Consider the following 23,626-nt stretch of genomic DNA (forward strand, 5'->3'; position numbering starts at 1 on the left):
ACGGACTTTCTCAGACAACAAGGTATCGCCAGGATGGATTGGCCAGCATATTCGCCTGACTTGGCCCCAATAGAGAACGCCTGGGACGAATTAGGCAGGAGAGTTCCGGATAACCATGCCCCTCCGGCCAACCTTCATGATCTGGGTCAACTTCTTATGGCAGAGTGGCAGGCCATTCCCCAAGAGTTCTTCAGACGTCTGATCAACAGCATGAGGCAACGATGTGTCGAGTGTATTCGCGCCAGGGGTGGATTAACACACTATTAAACGAATTTTCTAATGTGTAAAATCCATGTTTGACAACCTTCAACTTTGACAGCATGTCATGTGACTTTCTTGTATACAGTGACGTTTATTTGTGTTTTTTTGTAAATATGGAACAATAAATTAAATTTTTGGTGTAGTTTACATCATCAATCTAATACACTCTGAAACTTATTTGGTTATAAATTTTTGACGCTTAAATTCTTTTGAGTAGTATATTTTAAACTACAGTGACTGTCACACAGTATACCAGTCTTGTTCCAAAAACCAGCATGACATCTTCATGCATTTTTCTATAGATAAAGTTTGTTTTGTTTAACAGTACCACTAGAGCACATTGATTAATTAATCATTGGCTATTGGAGGTCAAACATTTGGTAATTCTGACTCGTAGTCATCAGAGGAAACCTGCTACATTTTTCCTAATGGATCAAGGGATCTTTTATATGCATTTTCCCAGAGACAGGATAGCACATACCACAGCCTTTGATATACTAGTTGTGGTGCACTGGTTGGAATGAGAAAAAGCTCAGCTGAGGTGATTCAATCCTTTTCTATGGATAGGCCAGTACATACCAATGTTTTTAAGTACTAGACTTTAGTTTGGACAAGTCTATCGAGAGTGATTGATCCTTCGGCCTAATGCAGCTAAGATGACAGCTCTACATCTAACCTACATGTACATCCAACTCTTAAATATGAAATGTGAAGAAATAGTTCGAAACAAAAGACAGACAGAAACGTAACATCAGGGTTCGAAAAATTCACCAGCCCCCAGTCCTGGCTAGTGATATTTTGGTCTGGGCTAGTGGAAATTATCAACTGTATAACTATAATACATAGGGCACTTATAGCCAAAGCTTCTGTGAGAGCTATAGTGACTTTTTCAAACATCTGTCGAACATTGATAACATTCATGACATGAGGTGGCATGATACAGGGTGTAAATATTTCAGTGTAATTAGAACTGGGTTATGTCCCTACAAAATGCAGGGCTTCTAGAAAAAAAATTTAATCCACTAGTTAAGGGATCAGTGCTTTAAAAACTGTACTAGCCACAATTAAAAATTTACTAGTTCAACTTTACTTAACACAATGTTACTAAATAATAGTAATAATCAGGTATGTCACCTAAAGGGGGAGATAGAACCTAAAAGCACTAACATTGGGGTGTTGACAGGATATTCATATTTACAAAATGGACGTAACTGCAACATTTGACAACTTTTTTTTCACTAGCCATCAGGTATGGCAATAGTAGTTATTTACTAGCCAAACACTGAATATCACTAGCCATGGGAGTGGGGCTATCATATCCAGAAGCCCCATCTGGCATGGCAATAGTAGTTATTTACTAGCCCAACTTTGAATATCACTAGCCATGGGAGTGGGGCTACCATAATCCAGAAGCCCCGTCTGGCATGGCAATAGTAGTTATTTACTAGCCCAACATTGAATATCACTAGCCATGGGAGTGGGGCTACCATAATCTAGAAGCCCCGTCTGGCATGGCAATAGTAGTTATTTACTAGCCAAACACTGAATATCACTAGCCATGGGAGTGGGGCTATCATAATCTAGACACCCCGTCTGGCATGGCAATAGTAGTTATTTACTAGCCAAACACTGAATATCACTAGCCATGGGAGTGGGGCTATCATAATCTAGAAGCCCCGTCTGCCATGGCAATAGTAGTTATTTACTAGCCCAACATTGAATATCACTAGTCATGGGAGTGGGGCTACCATAATCTAGAAGCCCCGTCTGGCATTGCAATAGTAGTTATTTACTAGCCCAACATTGAATATCACTATCCATGGGAGTGGGGCTACCATAATATAGAAGCCCTGTCGGGCATGGCAATAGTAGTTATTTACTAACCCAACAAATCTAGAAGCCCTGTAAAACATTTTACCTTTGCTTCTAACTGCAACATTTGACAACTTTTTTTTCACTAGCCATTAGGTATGGCAACAGTAGTTATTAACTACCCCAACTTTGAATATCACTAGCCATGGGAGTAGGGCTACCACAATCTAGAAGCGCCGTCTGGCATGGCAATAGTAGTTATTTACTAGCCCAACATTGAATATCACTAGCCATGGGAGTGGGACTACCATAATCTAGGAGCCCCGTCTGGCATGGCAATAGTAGTTATTTACTAGCCCAAAATTGAATATCATTAGCCATGGGAGTGGGACTACCATAATCTAGAAGCGCCGTCTGGCATGGCAATAGTAGTTATTTACTAGCCCAACATCAAATATCACTAGCCATGGGAGTGGGACTACCATAATCTAGAAGCCCTGTCTGGCATGGCAATAGTAGTTATTTACTAGCCCAAAATTGAATATCATTAGCCATGGGAGTGGGGCTACCATAATCTAGAAGCGCCGTCTGGCATGGCAATAGTAGTTATTTACTAGCCCAACATCAAATATCACTAGCCATGGGAGTGGGACTACCATAATCTGCATGGCAATAGTAGTTATTTACTAGCCCAACATTGAATATCACTAGCCATGGGAGTGGGACTACCATAATCTAGAAGCCCTGTCTGGCATGGCAATAGTAGTTATTTACTAGCCCAAAATTGAATATCACTAGCCATGGGAGTGGGGCTACCATAATCCAGAAGCCCCGTCTGGCATGGCAATAGTAGTTATTTACTAGCCCAACACTGAATATCACTAGCCATGGGAGTGGGGCTACCATAATCTAGAAGCCCTGTCTGCCATGGCAATAGTAGTTATTTACTAGCCCAACATTGAATATCACTAGCCATGGGAGTGGGGCTACTATAATCTAGAAGCCCTGTAAAATGTTTTACCTTTGCTTCTTCTGGTCACGTTATGGACCATCTTCTCAAACGCCCTGACCAACATTGCTTTCCATTCCTCCTTCACACTATCCACCTTGTCCCTCTGAAAACAAAGGAAGGAAGGACGGACATGCTTTATTTAACGACACACTCAACTAATTTTTATTTACGGTTATATGGCGTCAGACGTATGGTTATGGACCATACAGATATAAGAGAGGAAATCTGCTGAACATTGCTACTTCATGGGCTACTCTTTTCTATTAGCAGCAAGGGCTCTTTTATATGCACCATCCCACAGACAGGATAGCAAATACCACAGCCTTTGTTACACCAGTTGTGGAGCACTGGCTGGAACGAGAAATAGCCCAATGGGACCACAGACGGGGATTGATCCCAAACCGACCACGCATCAAGTGAGCCCTTTACCACTGGTCTACATCCCACGCCTCTGAAAAGAATCAAACAGCATGCTTTACATCTTTTCGTTCTTCTTTTCGTTCATTCTACTCACGTCCTAAATATTGTAGGTTGTTTTTCCAAACTAAACGATTCTACCCGACATCAGGGTGAACGTTACATGATTTGTGAACATTATCCAAACTGGAGTCTGTGTCATCTAGGTTTCTGTCTAAATCGGCACAATCTCAAAATCACATTAATTTATTTTGTGTTATGTGTTAACCTAATTCAGTTGCCGTCTACTCAAAATGCTGGAAGTGAGAATTGAAAAAGTTAAGTTTGTTTTGTGCAACAGCACCACTGAATCACTATGGCTATTGAACATTGGTAATTTTGACATATAGGCTTAGAGAAGAAACCCATTACATTTTTCCATTAGTAGCAAGGGATCTTTTATATGCACCATCCCATAGGCAAGATAGCACATACCACAGCCCCTTTGATATACATGTACATGTCATGGTGCAATGACTGTAACGAGAAATAGCCCAATGGGTCCACTGAAGGGGATCGATCCCAGACCGACTGCACATCAAGCGAGTGCTTTTCCACTGGGCTACATCCTACCATTGGAGTGTGAATTCAAGAACCAAAATTTTCTTTATTTAAGAATCTGGACAGTCTAAAAGAATGTACCAATTTCGTTAATATACAATACTATAATGAAATAAAAAACCTCTTTTGTAAGAAACGTAATACATGTCATAAGGGGAATACACTAGAATGAAAATAACCAGTACCTTCTTTTCTGGACAGTTAAAATGTAAAAGAAACTCTAAAGTCTGAAATTACTCTCTTTTTCTATTAGTTTATTCTACCAAACTCTCTGTGTAATTACTCTTTTGTTAATCTCGCTCTACTTTTTATTTATATACATGTACAGTTGTTAAACAAAATAAACTTCTTTTTTTGTTTTTCCTGGCAAAGACTGAAAAGCACTTTAAAAAGTATGAGGTACATCAGGCACTGTGTTAAAAAAATAGTCGTACGGCTCGTGGTTGCCCGACTCGCCTTTCAAATTTACTTGTAAGGACATTTTCACAGATGCAACAAATATACCACACACACACATACAAAAGTGGTATGGCCATGGTCTGCGCCACCCCTGTACATGTATAAATGTGAGAACTCACGTATTCCGTTGTTTTCTGACAGTTCGCGGACATCTTGACGATAGACTCGACAGTGACAGAACCTTTCAGTTCCATCTGTCTCTGCAATTCAGCACGCTTCTGCAGATCTGACGTGCTCACGATTCCAGCATATGGGTTCCCTTCAATCACCTTAAAAGTTTTGTAAAAAAAAAAAAGGGATGACTTTTTGGGAGAAATACATTTATGACAGGTGAAAAAACTATTTTCAGATATGTAGCATATTTCCATGATAAATAAAATGATTCAAAAGTATGTTTCTTTTTCTATACTTCTTACCGTATATTATCTGTAACTTTTCCGATACTTCTCACCTTATATTATCTGTAAATTTTCCCGTACTTCTCACCTTATATTATCTGTAAATTTTCCCGTACTTCTCACCTTATATACTCTTCAAAAGAAGAAACGCAAAACCACATTGTCGTAACATTTGGAGAATTGATTTAATTATTGAATGGTTCGTCCGATAATTACCAAATGTTGCAGGATTGTTCACAATTCACTCTAGTCCATTGTGAGTAAGTGATAGGACACACCACCAAGGTCAAGGTCATCTGGAGTCAATACCGGGTGTGGCCTCCGCGTGTGTTGACAACTGCCTGGCACCGCCTGCCCATTGAAGCAACCAGAGTACAGATGATGTCCCGGGGGATGGTGGCCCACTCGGCCTGCAAGGCTGCTGCCAGCTCGGGCAGGGTCTGGGACTGTGGTTGTCGCTGTCGGAGGCGTCGGTCCAACTCGTCCCATAGATGCTCAATTGGGTTCAAATCCGGTGATATCGATGGCCAAGGAAGGACATTAATGTTGTTGTTCTGTAGGAAAGCCGTTGTGAGATGTGCTGTGTGAGGCCTGGCGTTGTCATGTTGGAACACTGCGTTGGCGTTGGCCATAACTGGAACGATGTGTGGCCGGAGGATCTGGTCAATGTAGCCCTGTGCATTCAGGTTGCCCTGCACGTGGACCAGGTCAGTTCTGCCAGTGTGTGATATGGCTGCCCACACCATGACACTACCCCCGCCGAATCTGTCCACTTCCTGCACGCAATTTGCCGCATAACGTTCACCACGACGCCTATACACGCGACATCTTCCATCATGACGTCGGAGCAGAAATCGGGACTCGTCACTGAACCACACCTGTCTCCATCGCAGTTGAGGCCATTGTCGATGAATCTGGCACCACTGCAGTCGGAGTCGACGGTGTTGTGGTGTTAAGATGACACCTCGAACTGGACGTTTTGCACGAATTCCTACCTCACGTAGGCGGTTCCGTACGGTCTGGTCGGATATCCTGCGCAAACCTGGTATTGCTGCGGCTGTGGAGGTGGCAGTAGTCAATCGTTCCCGAAGGTGGCGTACCCGGATGTAGCGGTCCTGCCCGGGGGTAGTGACCCGTGGTCGACCGGATCTAGGGAGGTCACGTGTTGATCCATGTTGCTGGTAACGGTCCCACAGTCTGGAGATGGTGCTTGGGGACACATGGAATGCCCTGGCAACGGCCGTTCTGGATTCGCCTGCGTCTAGTCGGCCGATGGCATTGTTTCTCTGCGGTTCACTGAGACGTGGCATGTCCTGGATTGTCAACTGTCGGCCAGATACAGAGGCCAGGCAAGCGAACACCCTGCACTTTTATACTGTCGGTGTTCATGTTGCACGTGCAGACAACGCACGTGCAGTGGTGACATGGTTTGCACGTGGCTGCGTTTTTGCGAATATTCACATTTTGGAACTTTATTGTACAGTAGCTGCGTTTTATCGAATGTAACCGTGGGAATGTGTTTGGGACATGCAATGACCTTATATTCACAAAGCATGAACCGGTAGGAAACATAAAATCGGAGTTATAACCCATTTGTACCCTTTTGCGTTTCTTTTTTTGAAGAGTATATTATCTGTAACGTTTCCTATACTTCTCACCTTATATTATCTGTAAATTTTCCCGTACTTCTCACCTTATATTATCTGTAACTTTTCCCATACTTCTCACCAAATATTATCTGTAACTTTTCACGTACTTCTCACCGTAAGTTATCTGTAACTTTTCCCATACTTCTCACCTTACGTTATCTGCAAATGTTCCCGTACTTCTCACCTTACGTTATCTGTAAATGTTCCCGTACTTCTTACCTTACGTTATCTGTAACTTTTCCCCGTACTTCTCACCTTACGTTATCTGTAAATTTTCCCCGTACTTCTCACCGTACGTTATCTGTAAATTTTCCCGTACTTCTCACCTTACGTTATCTGTAACTTTTCCGGTACTTCTCACCTTACGTTATCTGTAACTTTTCTCGTACTTCTCACCTTACGTTATCTGTAAATTTTCCCGTACTTCTCACCTTACGTTATCTGTAACTTTTCCCGTACTTCTCACCTTACGTTATCTGTAACTTTTCCCGTACTTCTCAGCTTAAGTTATCTGTAACTTTTCCCGTACTTCTCACCTTACGTTATCTGTAAATGTTCCCGTACTTCTCACCTTACGTTATCTGTAAATGTTCCCATACTTCTCACCTTACGTTATCTGTAAATTTTTCCATACTTCTCACCTTATATTATTTGTAACTTTTCCCTTACTTTCTTGCTGTATGTTCTCTGTCACTTTACCCTTGCACAATGCTCAGACATTACCTGGTCTTGAGAAAGCCTAGAATTTAGCTTCTCCAACAGATCTCCCTTGTAAGGTTCTGGGTCTGGAATTGGATGATACACAAAGTTGGGATTGGCGAGCTTGAGGGCCTGAAATCAAATATACATATACACAGTAAAACCTTTCTAAATCTGATGCTGAAATAACCGGAATACTGCCACAACTAGCCACGTGTTTCTATGTCCCAAATTTTGTCAATTCTAAAATGCGACCCTTTAAACACCAAATCCTATCTAAATCCAAAAAAAGCAGCAATAAATCTTTTACATGCACTTTCCAGTCTAACACAACACCTATTTCAGCCTTTGGTTTATCAGCCATACGGCACTGTTTGAGCTAGGAGACAAAATTAAGGGCAATGAAAGAAAGAAAGAAAAATGTTTTATTTGACAACACACTCAACACTTTTTATTTACGGTTATATGGTGTCAGACATATGGTTACGGACCATGCAGATATTGAGAGGAAAACTGCTGTAGCCACTTCATTGGCTACTCTCTTCGATTGGCAGCAAGGGTTCTTTTATATGCACCATCCCACAGACAGGGTAGTACATACATGTACCATGGCCGTTGATATACCAGTCTTGAAATAGCTCAATGGGCCCACCGACGGGGATTGATCCCAGACCGACCGCTCCTCGAGCAAGCACTTTACTACTGGGCAACCTCCCGCCCCTTGAGGGTAATGAGTCCTCAGACTCGTCAAACCTATAGTCATTCCCATGGAATTTACTACAAGTTATTTATTTCTGAGCAGATTGATTTTTAAATTGCACACAAAAATTGGGGTTTTGGGAGGTTTTTTTTGTTATTTCCAAAATACTTTTACTTTTTTACTTACATCAAACCAAACTGAATTTATTAAAAAAAAACTTACCTTCAAAATGAAATGCTGTTCATCTCGCCTGAACATACACACATTGAATATGTCCTTCACATCAAAACCCTGAAACATAGACGACACCTTTAAAACTCAAACACAGGTGATTCACCGGTGTTCACAAATTACACAGGTGATTCACCGGTGTTCACAAATTACACAGGTGATTCACCGGTGTTCACAAATTACACAGGTGATTCACAAATTACACAGGTGATTCACCGGTGTTCACAAATTACACAGGTGATTCACCGGTGTTCACAAATTACACAGGTGATTCACCGGTGTTCACAAATTACACAGGTGATTCACCGGTGTTCACAAATTACACAGGTGATTCATCAGTGTTCACATATTATAACTTTGTGGGAAAAAACCCCGAGCAAACATCATTTATCACTATACATTATGTAACTGAATTATTGGTATGAAACGAAAAATAAGAAAATGTTATTTTGTTAACCAGAGGCCCATTTCACTAAACATCTTAAGTTTATGTCTGCTACTAGCAGTTATACTGATCGTGCGTTTACAAGAGTTTGGAGTCTATTTCACATAGAAAATTACATCATTACGGAAGCTGGAGTATTTTAAGGACAAAAGAAAATGAAATATGTGTTCTTTAAACTATAGTTGTTGAACTATAATAGAAATACGAATTGTGGTTTAGTCGTAGATTTCCGTTTACGTGCGAAACCAGGCTTACAATGTTTTGTGAAATTGGGCCCTAACCTCTAGGGTTGTGCCCTTTGTAAGAGTTCAAGTTAAGTTTTCTCTTTTTATGATACTTAACCCAACCTCTTACAAAGAAAGAAAGAAAATGTTTTATTTAACGACGCGCTCAACACATTTTAATTACGGTTATATGGCATCAGACATATGGTTAAGGACCACACAGATATTGAGAGAGGAAACCCGCTGTCGCCACTTTATGGGCTACTCTTTCAGATTAGCAGCAAGGGATCTTTTATATGCACCATCCCACACAGGATAGCACATACCACGGCCTTTGATCTACCAGTCGTGATGCACTGGCTGTGACGAGAAATAGCCCAGTGGGCTCACCGACACCTACAAGGTGCAGAACCCTAGAGGTCGGGTTAAGTTAGAAAGAAATACAGTATTAAGAGCGTACGTCTCGTGTTATGTCGTGTATAACCCTCTGACACATCTCCACGTCGAAGTTCCTCTGTCGACCCAGACACTCGAGACACGCAGCGTACGATTGGAGGCTTGGATTCAGACCACCCTGCTTCATCATCAAAAACAACTCCTTGATATGTTGCAACTTTCCCTGAAAGAGTAGAGAGCATTTACCGTGAATTACTCGGCAACAAAGGGAATATCCTGAGTTTATTGCTATAACTGTAGAATGTTTCCAACTATATTTACATTAATTTGTTGTAATATACCCAGGGCTTCTAGATTATGGTAGCCCCACTCCCATGGCTAATGATATTCAATGTTGGGCTAGTAAATAACTACTATTGCCATGCCCGACGGGGCTTCTAGATTACGGTCACCCCACTCCCATGGCTAGTGATATTCAATGTTGGGCTAGTAAATAACTACTATTGCCATGCACGACAGGGCTTCTAGATTATGGTAGCCCCACCCCCATGGCTAGTGATATTCAATGTTGGGCTAGTAAATAACTACTATTGCCATGCCCGACAGGGCTTCTAGATTATGGTAGCCCCACTCCCATGGCTAGTGATATTCAATGTTGGGCTAGTAAATAACTACTATTGCCATGTCCGACGGCTAGTGAAATATTTTGGTAAAATGTTGCAGTTACGTCTATTTTGTAAATATGAATATCCTGCCCCCACCTCAACCCCCAATGTTAGTGTTTTTAAGCTGTATCTCCCAGCTTAAGTGACGTATCTGATTATTACTATTATTTAGTCAAATTTTATCAACTTAAAGAGAAGTAGGGCTAGTGAATTTTTAATCGTGGCAAGAAAAGTTTTTAAATCACTGATTCCATGGCTAGTGGATTTCATAAAAATTCTAAAAGCCCTGATACCCTTTTTAACAAATAAAATTACATATCAATAAGGTGGGGGGTTTTAATATTAGTATCTTAATATGTGTATCTATAGACTGAATAAATAAAATAAAATTACATATCAATAAGGTGGGGGGTTTTAATATTAGTATCTTAATATGTGTATCTATAGACTGAATAAATAAAATAAAATTACATATCAATAAGGTGGGTTTTTTTTAATATTATCTGATCTATAGACTGAATAAATAAATTAATAATAAGAAGTTTGGTTTTGTTTAATGACACCAATGGAGCACATTAATTAATTAATCACTGACTATTGGATGCAGCAAGGGATCTTTTATATGCACTTCCCCACAGACAGGAAAGCACATACCACAGCCTTTGTCCTGTTGTGGTGCACTGGTTGAAACCAAAAAAAAAATCAGCTGAATTGGTCCTCCAAGGTGGTTCGATCCAGCAACGCCAGCACCTCAGGCGAGCACACTTAACCGACTGAGCTAAATTCCGCCCAAATAAATGAATAAATGAATGAAAATGAATAAATGAATGAAAATGAATAAATTAATGAAAATGAATAAATGAATAAATGAATGAATGAATGAAAATGAATGGCAGTCAAGTCCGTGTTAACCATTAATTTAGACTACTGGATTAATTTTTGACAAAAACAATGTTGAGTGCATGTGTACAATTTTATAATTTTTCTCACATATATACAGGTATACACTTCAATGTTTTATAAATATATAAAATAAAGTTGATATTTGAATTGGTAAGTATTATTTTCGTGGATTTTTATAATTTTAATAATATTTTAGATCAATTAATGTTGATTAAAATTAGGCAAAAAATCAGAAAAATCGTGTTTATTTACGGGCATTTGTGGCCAGCTGTCCAATATTTATGTCTATTATTCTCAATGACAGTGGCTTTCTGACCAGAATTTTTTTTTTTAAACGCACTATGATTCATATCTCAATATTTGGTGATTTTCGTTGTTGGTAAAACAATAAAATTTATTATCAAATTAGCTGTCACAATCAGCTATCGATCCTTGAAAATGATAGGGATGTGCCACCATTGTTATCATGCGAAAATACTTGCCGAAAACCACTTTTCAACTCCAAATTCCAAAGCATTTTACAGTGAAAATCCAAATTTAAAGACACAGGCAGCCTAGTTGTCTTCCGTTTCCTGTTAATAAATCGATTCCAGTGAGTGTCGTGTGCAAAATGACGGGAAATATGAATTGGGGAATGCACTGTATACAGTGTATGGTATGTTGACTGGCATAACGTTGGGCAAGATATCTTGCCTGCAGTAGTAAGAATGTTAAGCAGTCACCAAATGAGTATCAACAGTGGCGTATTAAAGATAGGTGGCTGCTTATAATACAGGTCATTTTATACTATACAATATTCAACTCACCATTTTGGCCCATGAGTGCATCAGTGTGTTGTGTATGGTGATATCTCTGATGATATGTTCTGCACTTGGCGACTTGTTCAGGTGATGGAACTTCAGAACCGAGTGGGCGTGAGCTTGCTGGAAAAAAAAGTAAACAAGCAGTTTGTTTGTTTTGTTTAATGACACCGCTGGAGCACATTGATTAATTAATCATTGACTACTGAATGTCGAACATTTGGTAATTCTGACTCATAGTCATCAGAGGAAACCCGCTACATTTTTCTAATGCAGCAAGGAATGCACCATCCCACAGACAGGAAAGCACATACCACTGCCTTTCTCCAGTTGTGGTGCACTGGTTGGAATGAGGAAAAACTCAACCAGCTGAACTAACATTAACAGTACAGTTTAATAACTCCCTAGATATTGTGTACAATGCAGGGCCAGCTCTGGCACTCACCAATTGTGAATTTCAAAAACAATTGGCGAATTTTACACTCCCAACTGTATTCGCGATGCGAGTAGTCGTGTCTACGTGCACTCTCGAGTTGCCCCCCCCCCCCCCACCTGGGGGGACTGATAGCCAGCTTTGGGGCTCTACTGGAGTTCCGGGTTACCAATACCGGGACATGGGCGACCAGTGTCTTTGGTATACGGTGACCCGCCTCCAAAGAAGAGGAACAGTGTTACGGAGGGAGTGGGAGAGGACGGAGGAAGAAGAAAGGTGTGTCAGGGACGGCTCAGGGGGAGATCAAAGCTGGCGGCTCAACTGCCAGCGGCGGTCCCTTCTGCGTCGTCACCCCCACCGACTTCACCGAAGAGGACGCGACTGCCATCGGCACCCGCATCCCCGGATGAGCCATACTCAAGCCTGGACACCGCGATGTGCCAGGCCCTGAGGGTGGTACCACCGACCTCCACTCCACGGGCGCCGATTCAGGTGCATTGGTTGACTATACACCGACCGTCCAGCCAGCCAAGGCCAAGCCACCAGCGCCGGTAGTCCCCCCCCCCCGAGGAATCCAAATGGACCGTTGCAGTTAATGGACTGAGACAACATCTGCAAGCAGGGGGACACAACCGACCCGAAGATGCTTAGGGACAGTTACCTCAACGCGGACTGGAGAACCCTGGAGGACGGCAGCCAGTACAAACTGTACAAGGTGTTCGGCACTCACCACACCATAGTCGTCACGCACAAGAGGGAGCAGACCTACAGACAAGCCATACTTCACAGCAAGTTGGACAACCGGAATCTACACAAGATGATCCAAGCAGTCTGCGGCCCAGACTACGGTCCGGTAGTTCGTACCCTGCGAAAGTGCCAACATCTGCTGCCGAACCTCCAGGATACTCCAGCCTCACCGACGTAACAACCTTACCTAGGACAGGTAACCTCCTTTTTGGGGCTTAGTTGGACTTTAATTTTTTTTGGCCGTGGCTCAAAATTCTTATCTTTATTTTTTTGTAAATAGTCCAACGCACTTTACTTTGGTGCTCAAATCACCATAAAACCTTTTAGGCTGAGCATTCAAAAATATTTTTGGTTTTAATTTCTTAGTCTTAATACAGCAGATTATTCTCCGTAGGACTCAGGTTTTTGACCGACCACTAATTTTTTATTCCAAATTCCACCCACCTCAAACTTAAACACCCCACCCCCCCCCCCATCTCCTGTCCCGGACTTAGTTACTGGCGAAAGTCAGAGATTAAGCCTGTGACAGGCATGCGTGAAACCTTTGTGGTAAATATGCACGTGAAAAACTTTACCTGACCTGACCTGGCGAATTTTATTTTAATTTGGCGAAATAATGTAACTAAATAAATTATATATATTTTATTATATATATATATTATATAAATAACTGGGTTTCTGGCATTTTTGAAGTTTAGTAGAAAATCTGTCAAAATTTTCTGCTAACCCAAAGCTAGCCCTGTAATGTATATTAAAAAAAAAATGTAGCACACAAGTAACACATTTAATTTACTGTTCATACTGAAACAATACCAGGTATTTATCCAGATTGTTTCTCCATGTCTGATGGGATTATAAAAATTAGCACGAGTAAATCATACTTCGGATAGCAAATTAATTATTTGGGAATGTTCAGTTCCACTTTATTTTGTGTCTTTGGTAGGAGGCCTACAGGGAACATTTTGTTCAGTATTGCATCTCAATTTGCTACACAATACAAAAAACTATAATTATAGTACAGGAGTAGTTGCTAGTCAATTTTCAACTGATCACCTACTCAAAATTTTAAAGCAAAATGTTCCGTGGTCTACATGTATATTTGGACCCACAGAACACATCCAAGGAGAAATCCCCGAAAGCATGTCTTAATTATTTTGGGTTTTTTAAAGGGACATACCCTAGTTTTTAAACACTAACGCATATCTTTTACTATTATAACCGTTTTTGATAACTTAAATCATACTTTACTTAGATCTATTTGTTTAGATTATCAATTTCTGTAAATTCGAAGTGTTTTTGGTCATCCTGGTGTTTTAATATCACAAAATGCATTTCTCATATATTGTTAAAAATGCTCATGCTTCTGAGAAGTAACAGTTATGGAGTCAAGTTTTAGTCTATTTTTAGAGGGTATTTCACCATTTCAAAGTCACAGACTTATGTTTCACTCAATTGTAACTTTATCCAAATGCATTACAGGTTTGTAGATTAACAAAACTTAGTGTTAATTTTCACGGGTTGAAACTAGCGTATGTCCCTTTTTAACAAAATTATGTACAGATTTTACTTACTTTATTAGAAAAACAACAAGCCTCCACAAAGCTCAGGAGATCCTGATTGAAGAGTCGGTTTTGTTTTTCCGGGTTGCCTCTGAACGTCTGCTTAGCAGAAACTGGCAGAGCTTCATCTTTTGAGACTTTCGCCACTTTGTTCACCTTTGTTTTCGTCTTTGCCTTGCTCGATTTGGTCTCAACCACACTTTTAGTGGCCTCAACAACACTTTTAGTGGACACCGCATCACTTTCCCCAATACCTACAGAAATATCCTCTTCTACTACAGCACCAGAGTCTATCAAAGCATCAGCTGTTGAGAGTTCAGGATGAGTATCACAGACTTCCGTTCCAGTATTCACCAAGCCACTAAGCCGTTCCTTTGAATGAAACGTATGTCTCTTCACCAGCGATGGTTTCTTCTCTAGTATATTTGTATTCACAGATATCTGGTCATTCAGACTAGATGTACTCTTTGTATCAGTCTTGATACTTTTAATCGTCCGGTCAAGATCCTTTCGGAAAATCACACGAAGCACTTCTTCCTCAGAAGACAATGATTTCTCCACGGAAGATACATCTTCAGTAACGTTCGCCAGACTTTTAGTCGGTGTTAAGTGATCTTCGTGACAAATAAATTTCTTGGCATATGGCGAATAATCTTCAAAAGCGAAAACTTTGCCATCAGTGTCTTCGACAATCTGCTCAGCAGCTCTGCTTTCTGACACCACCGGTAAAACCTCCAGTTGATACTTAAAGGAGTTCAAGTGACTGTTCCAGCTGGCCACTTCATCGTGACCCACCATGTTAAATACGGGCGCATCAACATCTTTATGGAGAAAGGAAATGTCAGCAGTTCGGACCTGATCCACATCATGTATACTCTGTCCCTCCAAAACCTGTGGCTCTTCTGGAAGAGTATTTTTTGATGAGGTGTCAAGGAACGGTTTAGCCGACGTCGGCAAGACGAGAAAAGCGTTGTTGCTGACATTTCTGTTCGATGGAACCAGCTGAAGCAAAATGTCCTCAGTGCTAGCTTTTACAATTTTACATGCAAGCTGTTTAGCTCGTGCATCAATGACTAGAAAGAGAAACATATATCATATCATAATGGAAGGAAATGTTTTACTTAACGATGCACTCAACACATTTTATTTTCGGTTATATGGCATCAGACATATGGTTAAGGACCACACAGATATTGAGAAGAAAGAGGGAAGGAAATATTTTATTTAACGACGCACTCAACACAATTTATATGTCGTCGGACACATATATTGAGAGAGGAAATCCGCTGTTGCCACTTCATGGGCTATTCTTTTTGATTAGCAGCAAGGGATCTTTTATATGCACCATACCACACACAGGATAGTACATACCACTGTCTTTGATATACAAATCGTGGTGCACTGACTGGAGCGAAAAACAGCACAATGTGCCCACCGACAGGGATCGATCCTAGACTAACCGCGCATGTACATTTAAATCAGTAGATCCTGCCCCTTATTTAAACCAAGAAACACAGAGAGAGAACAAAAGGCAGCAAAATTAACAGATGTTGTAAAATAACAGACATTCTGAGAGTACTTCTAAAGCAATAAATGTCCCCTACGGAACCCAACAGATTTTCTTATCTTCTCAGTTCCAAGGGCCATAACTCTGTGAAAAATGGGTAAATTGCAATGAACTTAACGTTAAACTCAAGATCTGTAATGTACAGAACATTATAAAGCTATATATACAAAATTTCAGCTTAATATTTTGAAGCATTGCAAAACAAAGTATGGAAAACAAATTTTTATATCTCCTATGTTCAAGGGCCATAACTCTGTGAAAAATGGGTAAATCACCATGGAAGTCAAACCTGATCTGTAACAGCAAATTATAAAGTTACACATGGTATTTCAGCTCAATATATCAGAATATTATATGTGGGACAGACAACAGACAGACGGATAGAGACGAAATCTATAGTCCCCTCCGGTTGGACCGGTAGGAAACTAATAACTATGATACCTCGATCCTGCCACCCTCAGGTGATCAGTTCCATAACAGTTTCAAAATTAATAGGTCAATAAAGAAAGAAAGAAAGAAATGTTTTATTTAACAATGCACTCAACACATTTTATTTACGGTTATATGGCGTCAGACATATGGTTAAGGACCACACAGATTTTGAGAGGAAACCCGCTGTCGCCACTACATGGGCTACTCTTTCCGATTAGCAGCAAGGGATCTTTTATTTGCGCTTCCCACAGACAGGATAGCACAAACCATGGCCTTTGTTGAACCAGTTATGGATCACTGGTCGGTGCAAGTGGTTTACACCTACCCATTGAGCCTTGCGGAGCACTCACTCAGGGTTTGAAGTCGGTATCTGGATTAAAAATCCCATGCCTCGACTGGGATCTGAACCCAGTACCTACCAGCCTGTAGACCAATGGCCTACCACGATGCCACCGAGGTTGGTTAATAGGTCAATAAAGTCACAGATCCTAGTTTCAATCCGCAATAATGTAAAGTAATTTTGGTTCATCTACAAAACACATTTGATAAAGTTACAGTAGAGTGAAAGATGAGTCTGTGTGACACTGAAACTGGGAAATGTCCTTGAAAAATAGACTAGAGCTCTGCTCCGTAACCATTACTTATTCGTGCGTGTGTGAAAATATGAAAAAAATGCATTTCATGGTATTAGAAACACCAGGATGACCAGAAACAATTTGGATGTAAACAGATAATCTAAACAATAAAATCTAAGTAATGTTTCATTTCAATTATCAAAACCAGCTCCAATAGTAAATTACCTTGAATAAGAGTTGATTTTATTTCTTCAGTGTTTTGCGATTTCTTCTTTTTCCATTTTCTTTTATGAGAGGGAATAAACTGTCGTTTTAGACTCGTAGATTCACTGGAATATGATCTTGCAACAACATGCAATTGTTTTCCAGCTGAAAATTAAAAGAAAGGTATTAGTTGTAGCCATGATGGTCATCATAGAGGCGAACTCGTAAATAATACCAAAAAGAAAGAAATGTTTTATTTAACGACGCACAGATATTGAGAGGAAAATCGCTGTAAACACTGCATAGGCTACTCTGTTCGATTAGCAGCAAGGGTTCTTTTATATGCACCATCCCACAGACAGGGTAGTACATACCACAGCCTTTGATTACCAGTCGTGGTGCACTGGCTGGAATGAGAAATAGCCCAATGGGTCCACCGACGGACAGGATAGCACACATACCACGGCCTTTGATATGCCAGAGTGGTACACATGCCAAGCAGGCATACGACTCGTAGATGAAATACTTTTTTGACCTTGAGAAAATGTGAATGTAATATTGTTTCTGTGTGTGTGTGTGTGTGTGTGTGTGTGTGTGTGTGTTGTATGTGTGTGTGTGTGTGTGTGTGTTGTGTGTGTTGTATGTGTGTGTGTTGTGTGTGTGTGTGTGTGTGTGTGTGTGTGTGTGTGTGTGTGTGTGTGTGTGTATGTGGTGTATGGTGTGTGTGTGTGTGTGTGTGTGTGTGTGTGTGTGTGTGTGTGTCTGTGTGGTGTGTGTGTGTGGTGTGTATATGTGTGTCTTGTCTGTGTGGTGTGTGTGGTGTGTGTGTGATGGTGTGGTGTGCGTGCGATGGTGTTGTGTGTGTATGTGTGTTGTGTGTGTGTGTTGTGTGTGCTGTATGTGTGTGTGTGTTGTATGTGTGTTGTGTGTGTGTGTATGGTGTGTGTTGTGTGTATGTGTTGTGTGTGTTGTGTGTGTGCGTGTCTGTGCGTGTGTGTCTGTGTGTGGTGTCTGTGTGATGGTGTGTGTATATGTGTGTGTGTGTGGTGTGCGTGTGATGGTGTTTGTGTGTGATGGTGTGTGTGTGTGTGATGGTGTGTGTGTGATGGTGTGTGTGTGTGTGTGTGTGTGTGTGTGATGGTGTGTGTATGTGTGTGTGTGTGTGATGTGTGTGTGTGTGATGTGTGTGTGTGTGTGTGTGTGTACCACTCTCTGTCGCTTTGGTGATTGTCCACAGCCCAGTGGTATATCAAAGGTCGTGGTATGTGCTTGCTAGATCACTTGCTACTAATGATAAAATGTAGCGGATTTTCTCTCTAACACTATGATAAAATTACCAAATATTTGACATCCAATAGCCGATGATTAATGAATCAGTGTGCTCTAGTGGTGTCGTTACACACAAAAAAAAAAAAATATGGCTGAGTGGACGATCATGTAACGCAACGTCACGATATAGGTCGGCGAACTTAGAATTCTGCTGTCCAGAGTTTGCCGAAGCTTAGCTGAATGTGGGTGCTGTCGGGTTTCTTTCTGTAATGTGTGTATTAGTGATTAATATCTGATTTTTTTTTAATCAAGTAACTCGAAAATGGTCGATGTAAATGTATTTGACGTCAAACATAGGATTGTTGTGGTATTAGATCGGAAATCTTTGACAACTTTTTGGTTATCGGCAATTGCCAAAAAAATACATAGCTTGGTCTCTGACTGTAATGAGAGCATGTTTATGTCCAAATATCCGTCTAGCTCTCTTACAGTCAGAGTACTCTGGCTACAATCACAGGTACCCTCAAACATAAACCTGGAGTATTAATGATTCTTTATTATATAACTTAACTATATGGTCATCAGCGCTGTTCGTTGGGGGGGGGGGGGGGGGGGGTTTCTGTGATGACAGTGTTAAGGATAGTCCTTCAAAATGGTTTTATGTTAAAGGGACATTCCTGAGTTTGCTGTATTGTAAGATGTTTCTGACTAATAAAATACTTCTTTGATTAAACTTACATACTAAATATATTTTCTTGTTTAGAATATCAGTGTCTGTATATCCAAAGTGTTTCTGGTCGTCTTAAATTTTGTAAGAAGCCCAAACTGGATTTTGTCTTAAAATGAAATTTAACCTAGTACAAATATTAGAACAATAAGAAACATGTGTAATATATAGCCACTAATATTGTATGCAGAAAAATATATTTGATATCTAATTACAATCATTAGAAAGTCTCTGTTGGGTCAGACTATTTACCCCAAAACACCACAAGACACCACCAAGATACCCCAAGACTCTATAAATATTTTTTTTAATGAATTAAATATACTATTTTATTAAATATTTAGTGAAAAATGAAGTAAAAGAATTAATTTTAAGCCTTAATGACGGCCAATTGCTAAGGGAGATAATTAACTATTTACCCCAACCTGTGTGTCTGTATTCTCAAAACCGAACATACGGGTACTTCAGCCCTATCCGCCATTGTTTATCACATGACGCGGTGAAGCTTCTCCTTGGTTACGTATGGTTTGATAGTGAATTTAGTCAATTTCAGTCTATCATTTACATCAGTTAACGGCCAAGATGCCTAAAACATGTTGTGCAGTTGGCTGCATAAACCACAACTTGATGTTAAAAAAATATCGTTTTAAATTTTTTTCAAAAAAGAGGCCTGATGCCGCTTCTGGGTAGAGGCACCAAAATGTGACAAACCTGATGCAATGCCATGGCTTCCCCACACAGAATGCGACTACGTTGAGTTTAATGTTGTTGCTTGTCAACAATAAGCGACGTTAATAGCAACCAAAATGGTTAAAGCATGTGCATTGATAACATTTCCACATTATACTGTAAATAAAATACACAATTCCATATACTTTCATGAAAAAAAGAAGAAAAAACCCGGATGCATCCAGTTCTTGAATAAAGAGTATACTCTTTTTATCATCAAATTTGTGTGGTCTTCATTTTTCATTTAATCTAATTTTAGTTCAATCAAGACATTCTCTATACTTGTATTTATTTTGTCATCTTCGGCTACTACATCTATTTATTTATTTTTATTTTTAAAATAAAAAGTATGTGCAGTTAAATTACACACACACTCACAATAATAATAATTTATTATAAAAGTTGTTTTTTTAAACTTTTTTTTTTGTGTGTGTGCAAATGTGTCTGTAGCAGGCCTGCAGTATGTAAATATAGGTTTTCTACTACTTTATATATAAATATGGCTTCTCCCCCAACCAAGATTGTCCCTACTACTCAATATGTTGCCCCCTACCCCACTCCAGATAATACATTTGGCCTATTAGCCCAAATGTATAATGTATTAAACAATAAAGGTATACTTGTATCTCGGATACATACATACATACGCATACATGTGTATAATATATATATATATATATATATATATATATATATACACACACACACACATATCTATACACACACACACATACATACATACACATATATATATATATATATATACATACATACATGTATAGGTTTCTGGGTTTTTTTAATTTACTCTGTTATGAATCAATGTAATTTGGTGGTTGTGGCACATTTGTAGATTTTGCTTCTGTTCAAGTTAAAGGACTTGCCTTTTTGCATCTACATGTCGTTTTATGGTATTCTGCAGTTCTTCGGATTATATGTGTGTGTTTGTGTGCATGTTGGCGTGCGTGTGCACACAATCTGCTTCAGCAATTATCTGCAATAAAATGAATGGTCATCGCCATATTTGAATTTTGATAATTGTTTTCCTTTCTAAAAACAGTTTCACATGGAGAATAATATGGCATTTAACCATCTCATTCATACATTTTCCTTATATATATCTGTGTGTGTTAATCATTATTTACTCAGGTAAGTTTTTGTGTTTTATTAATAAATATACCATGTTAAACCCTATTATTAAAACAGTTATATGTTTATTCGATGAGGTAACACTATGTTTTAGTAGGTTGTAGACTGTGACATGAAAATGGTATGGGAGTTATTAATTGCTACCCTAACTTAGATTATGGGGGGGGGGAGCAATTTAAAATATTAATATTCACATGCCAAAGGGAGCTATGTATTATTCTCCTTGAACTAAACTCAGGGGAGTGATGGGTAGCTAGAGAGAGATATAACTCCCCTTAGATGACAAGGTCTGAGGTTGGCTATATTTTATTATTGGTATTTTCTTTTCGCCTGCATTCAACCAGTAAAGAAGGCCAACATCATGAAATAATTTCACAATCTGTAAAACCAAATCATTTCATTATTTCAAGAAACTGGGTTTTTTTTTTAAAGAATAAAAGAATGTATTCATTGGAACATTTTCACTGTTGCCAATACATCTACTAGTATATAATAAGAATGACAATAATAATACTGTAATTTAAAGTTGTAAAGTAACAACTTTTCAATTGTTTAAATTTTTATTACATTCTATTTGGAAATAAAATAATTATGTTAAATCATAAAAATAATTATCTTGAATCATGCATATAAATTTTATTATTATACATACAAATTATATATTCTGTAGCCCACATCATAATTATTATAATATTAATAATTATCTTATCATTTCAAAGTTGTTAAAATTTATAATTAATATTACCTGAAAATTGCATCAACAAAAATTGTTCTGCCCAACCTGCCTCTAGTCAGGTTCCCATGACAAAATAAGCTATACGGAAACATGTTGGTAATAAATATGGACTGTACTAATTCATATTCCCGTTGTTTGTTTCTCTTATATGACAACCCAAGCTGCTATAATACTCATAAGACATGCTGCAACTAAATGTTAGCTACAGAAAATAAATGACAACATGCAAGGCATGCAAAAAGTTAATATGATAACTTTATTCTATGTAAAACAGTAATCACTAAGGCTTTGCTTCACCCCCAAAGACCCGGATGATCGGTAACTAGGCCGTGTGACATCACGCAGGTTCCGAGAATATATATCTCTGTGTGTGTATAAACCAACAACAGCAAGAAAATGTGTACCTCTTTTATAAATAAAAACATTATATAAATTTTAATGCCTGGGGGTATATGGGTTATCGTGTATGTTTTTGGGGGTATCGTGTGTGTCTTGAGGTAAATAGGTGGTGTCTTGGGGTAAATAGTCGATTATCTCCCTTAGCAATCAGCTGTCATTAAGGCTTAAAATTCATTCTTTTACTTCATTTTCCACTAAATATTTTATAAAATATTACATTTTAATTAACTTTTTGAAATATTTATGGAGTCTTGGGGTATCTTGGTGGTGTTTTGGGGTGTCTTGGGGTAAACAGTCAGACCGGTCTCGGTTAGCCAATAACATCCAATGATCCATGATCTTAAAGGGACACACCCTAGTTACGGCTAGTTGTTAACCATTACGGCGTTGTTTTTCGCTATTAAACCCATTTTTTCACAAATAAAATTGCACTTTACTTACCGTTTATTATTTAGAATATATACATTTCCATTCACCTGAAGTGTTTTTTGGTAATCCTGGTGTTTGTAATACCACAAAATGCATTTTTCGTATTTCTGAAAAACGGACGCACATTTGAGAAAAAAACGTTGAGCAGACAAGGTCTAATCTATTTTTAGACGGGATATTTCCATTTCAATGTCACAGACGTTGGTATACCACGTGACCGTTATCATTTTGGTTCTGTTTGTTTTCTCGTGCACGGTTCGCGCAATGAACATCCGATTTGTTGTTGTTCATTTGTGAGATTTTTCTTCACAGTTCGTGAACATTTTCAGGGTATAATATCCGCCCGGTCCCCTCCATTATTATTTTTAGTTAGGGTTAGGGTTGGGGTTAGGGTTGGGGTTAGGGGAGGGGGGACCGGACGGATATTTTTCCAAAACCTGCTTTTTCACTCCATTTGATAAAAACGTGATCTAAGTGTGTTACAGGTTTGTAGATTAACCAAATTATAATTTATTTTCGCTGGATGGAACTAGGGTGTGCGGCTTTAAAAATTGCAGCAAACTCCCTTTATTTAATTTACCTGCAGCCAACCGCAAAATGTCACAGCAAGCGCATGAAGAAAGCACCTTGGTATCACATACATCAAATGCACTGACTGTCATTGGTCTACGAAATCTTGATAACAGGTTAAAACACTTTTTCAGTCGCAAAACATGCGACATTATTTTAACTGACGGCCATGCGTTGACCTTTGCATAAACTTCCGGTCACATTTGCACAGGGAGGATTCATTGCATCTTATTAATATTTATTATCAACTCCACTAATGAACTTAATAGCATTACCAGTTAAAATGTTGACAGTAGTATTTCAAATATTACAAAATATATCAAGCAAAAAGTTGATAACAAAAGGCAGTCACATTTTCTCAATAAAAACCATGATTAATATACGAATGCCTCGTATTCCTAATCCTACAAAACATTTCTACACGATAGCCTAG

At 39.2% G+C, this 23,626-nt stretch overlaps 1 protein-coding gene across 2 annotated transcripts in view; it reads right to left on the minus strand.

The window, feature by feature from the left end:
- LOC121390668 (DNA-directed RNA polymerase, mitochondrial-like) overlaps nucleotides 1–23,344 on the minus strand; it is a 61,866-nt gene extending 38,522 nt beyond the window's left edge. For both annotated transcript variants that reach the window (XM_041522541.1, XM_041522542.1), the window contains exons 1-9: nucleotides 23,204–23,344; nucleotides 17,210–17,353; nucleotides 14,423–15,483; nucleotides 11,678–11,794; nucleotides 9,368–9,526; nucleotides 8,230–8,298; nucleotides 7,332–7,439; nucleotides 4,681–4,830; nucleotides 3,095–3,188 (exon numbers count right to left, since the gene is read on the minus strand). In XM_041522541.1, coding sequence (XP_041378475.1) covers nucleotides 3,095–3,188; nucleotides 4,681–4,830; nucleotides 7,332–7,439; nucleotides 8,230–8,298; nucleotides 9,368–9,526; nucleotides 11,678–11,794; nucleotides 14,423–15,483; nucleotides 17,210–17,353; nucleotides 23,204–23,285 — 1,984 coding nt within the window. In that variant the 5' untranslated portion in view covers nucleotides 23,286–23,344. The remainder of the gene's footprint in view (nucleotides 1–3,094; nucleotides 3,189–4,680; nucleotides 4,831–7,331; nucleotides 7,440–8,229; nucleotides 8,299–9,367; nucleotides 9,527–11,677; nucleotides 11,795–14,422; nucleotides 15,484–17,209; nucleotides 17,354–23,203) is intronic.
- Between the last annotated feature and the right edge of the window lie 282 nt (nucleotides 23,345–23,626).

This window comes from Gigantopelta aegis, chromosome 15 (assembly GCF_016097555.1).
Source record: "Gigantopelta aegis isolate Gae_Host chromosome 15, Gae_host_genome, whole genome shotgun sequence".
Taxonomy (NCBI): Eukaryota; Metazoa; Mollusca; class Gastropoda; order Neomphalida; family Peltospiridae; genus Gigantopelta; species Gigantopelta aegis.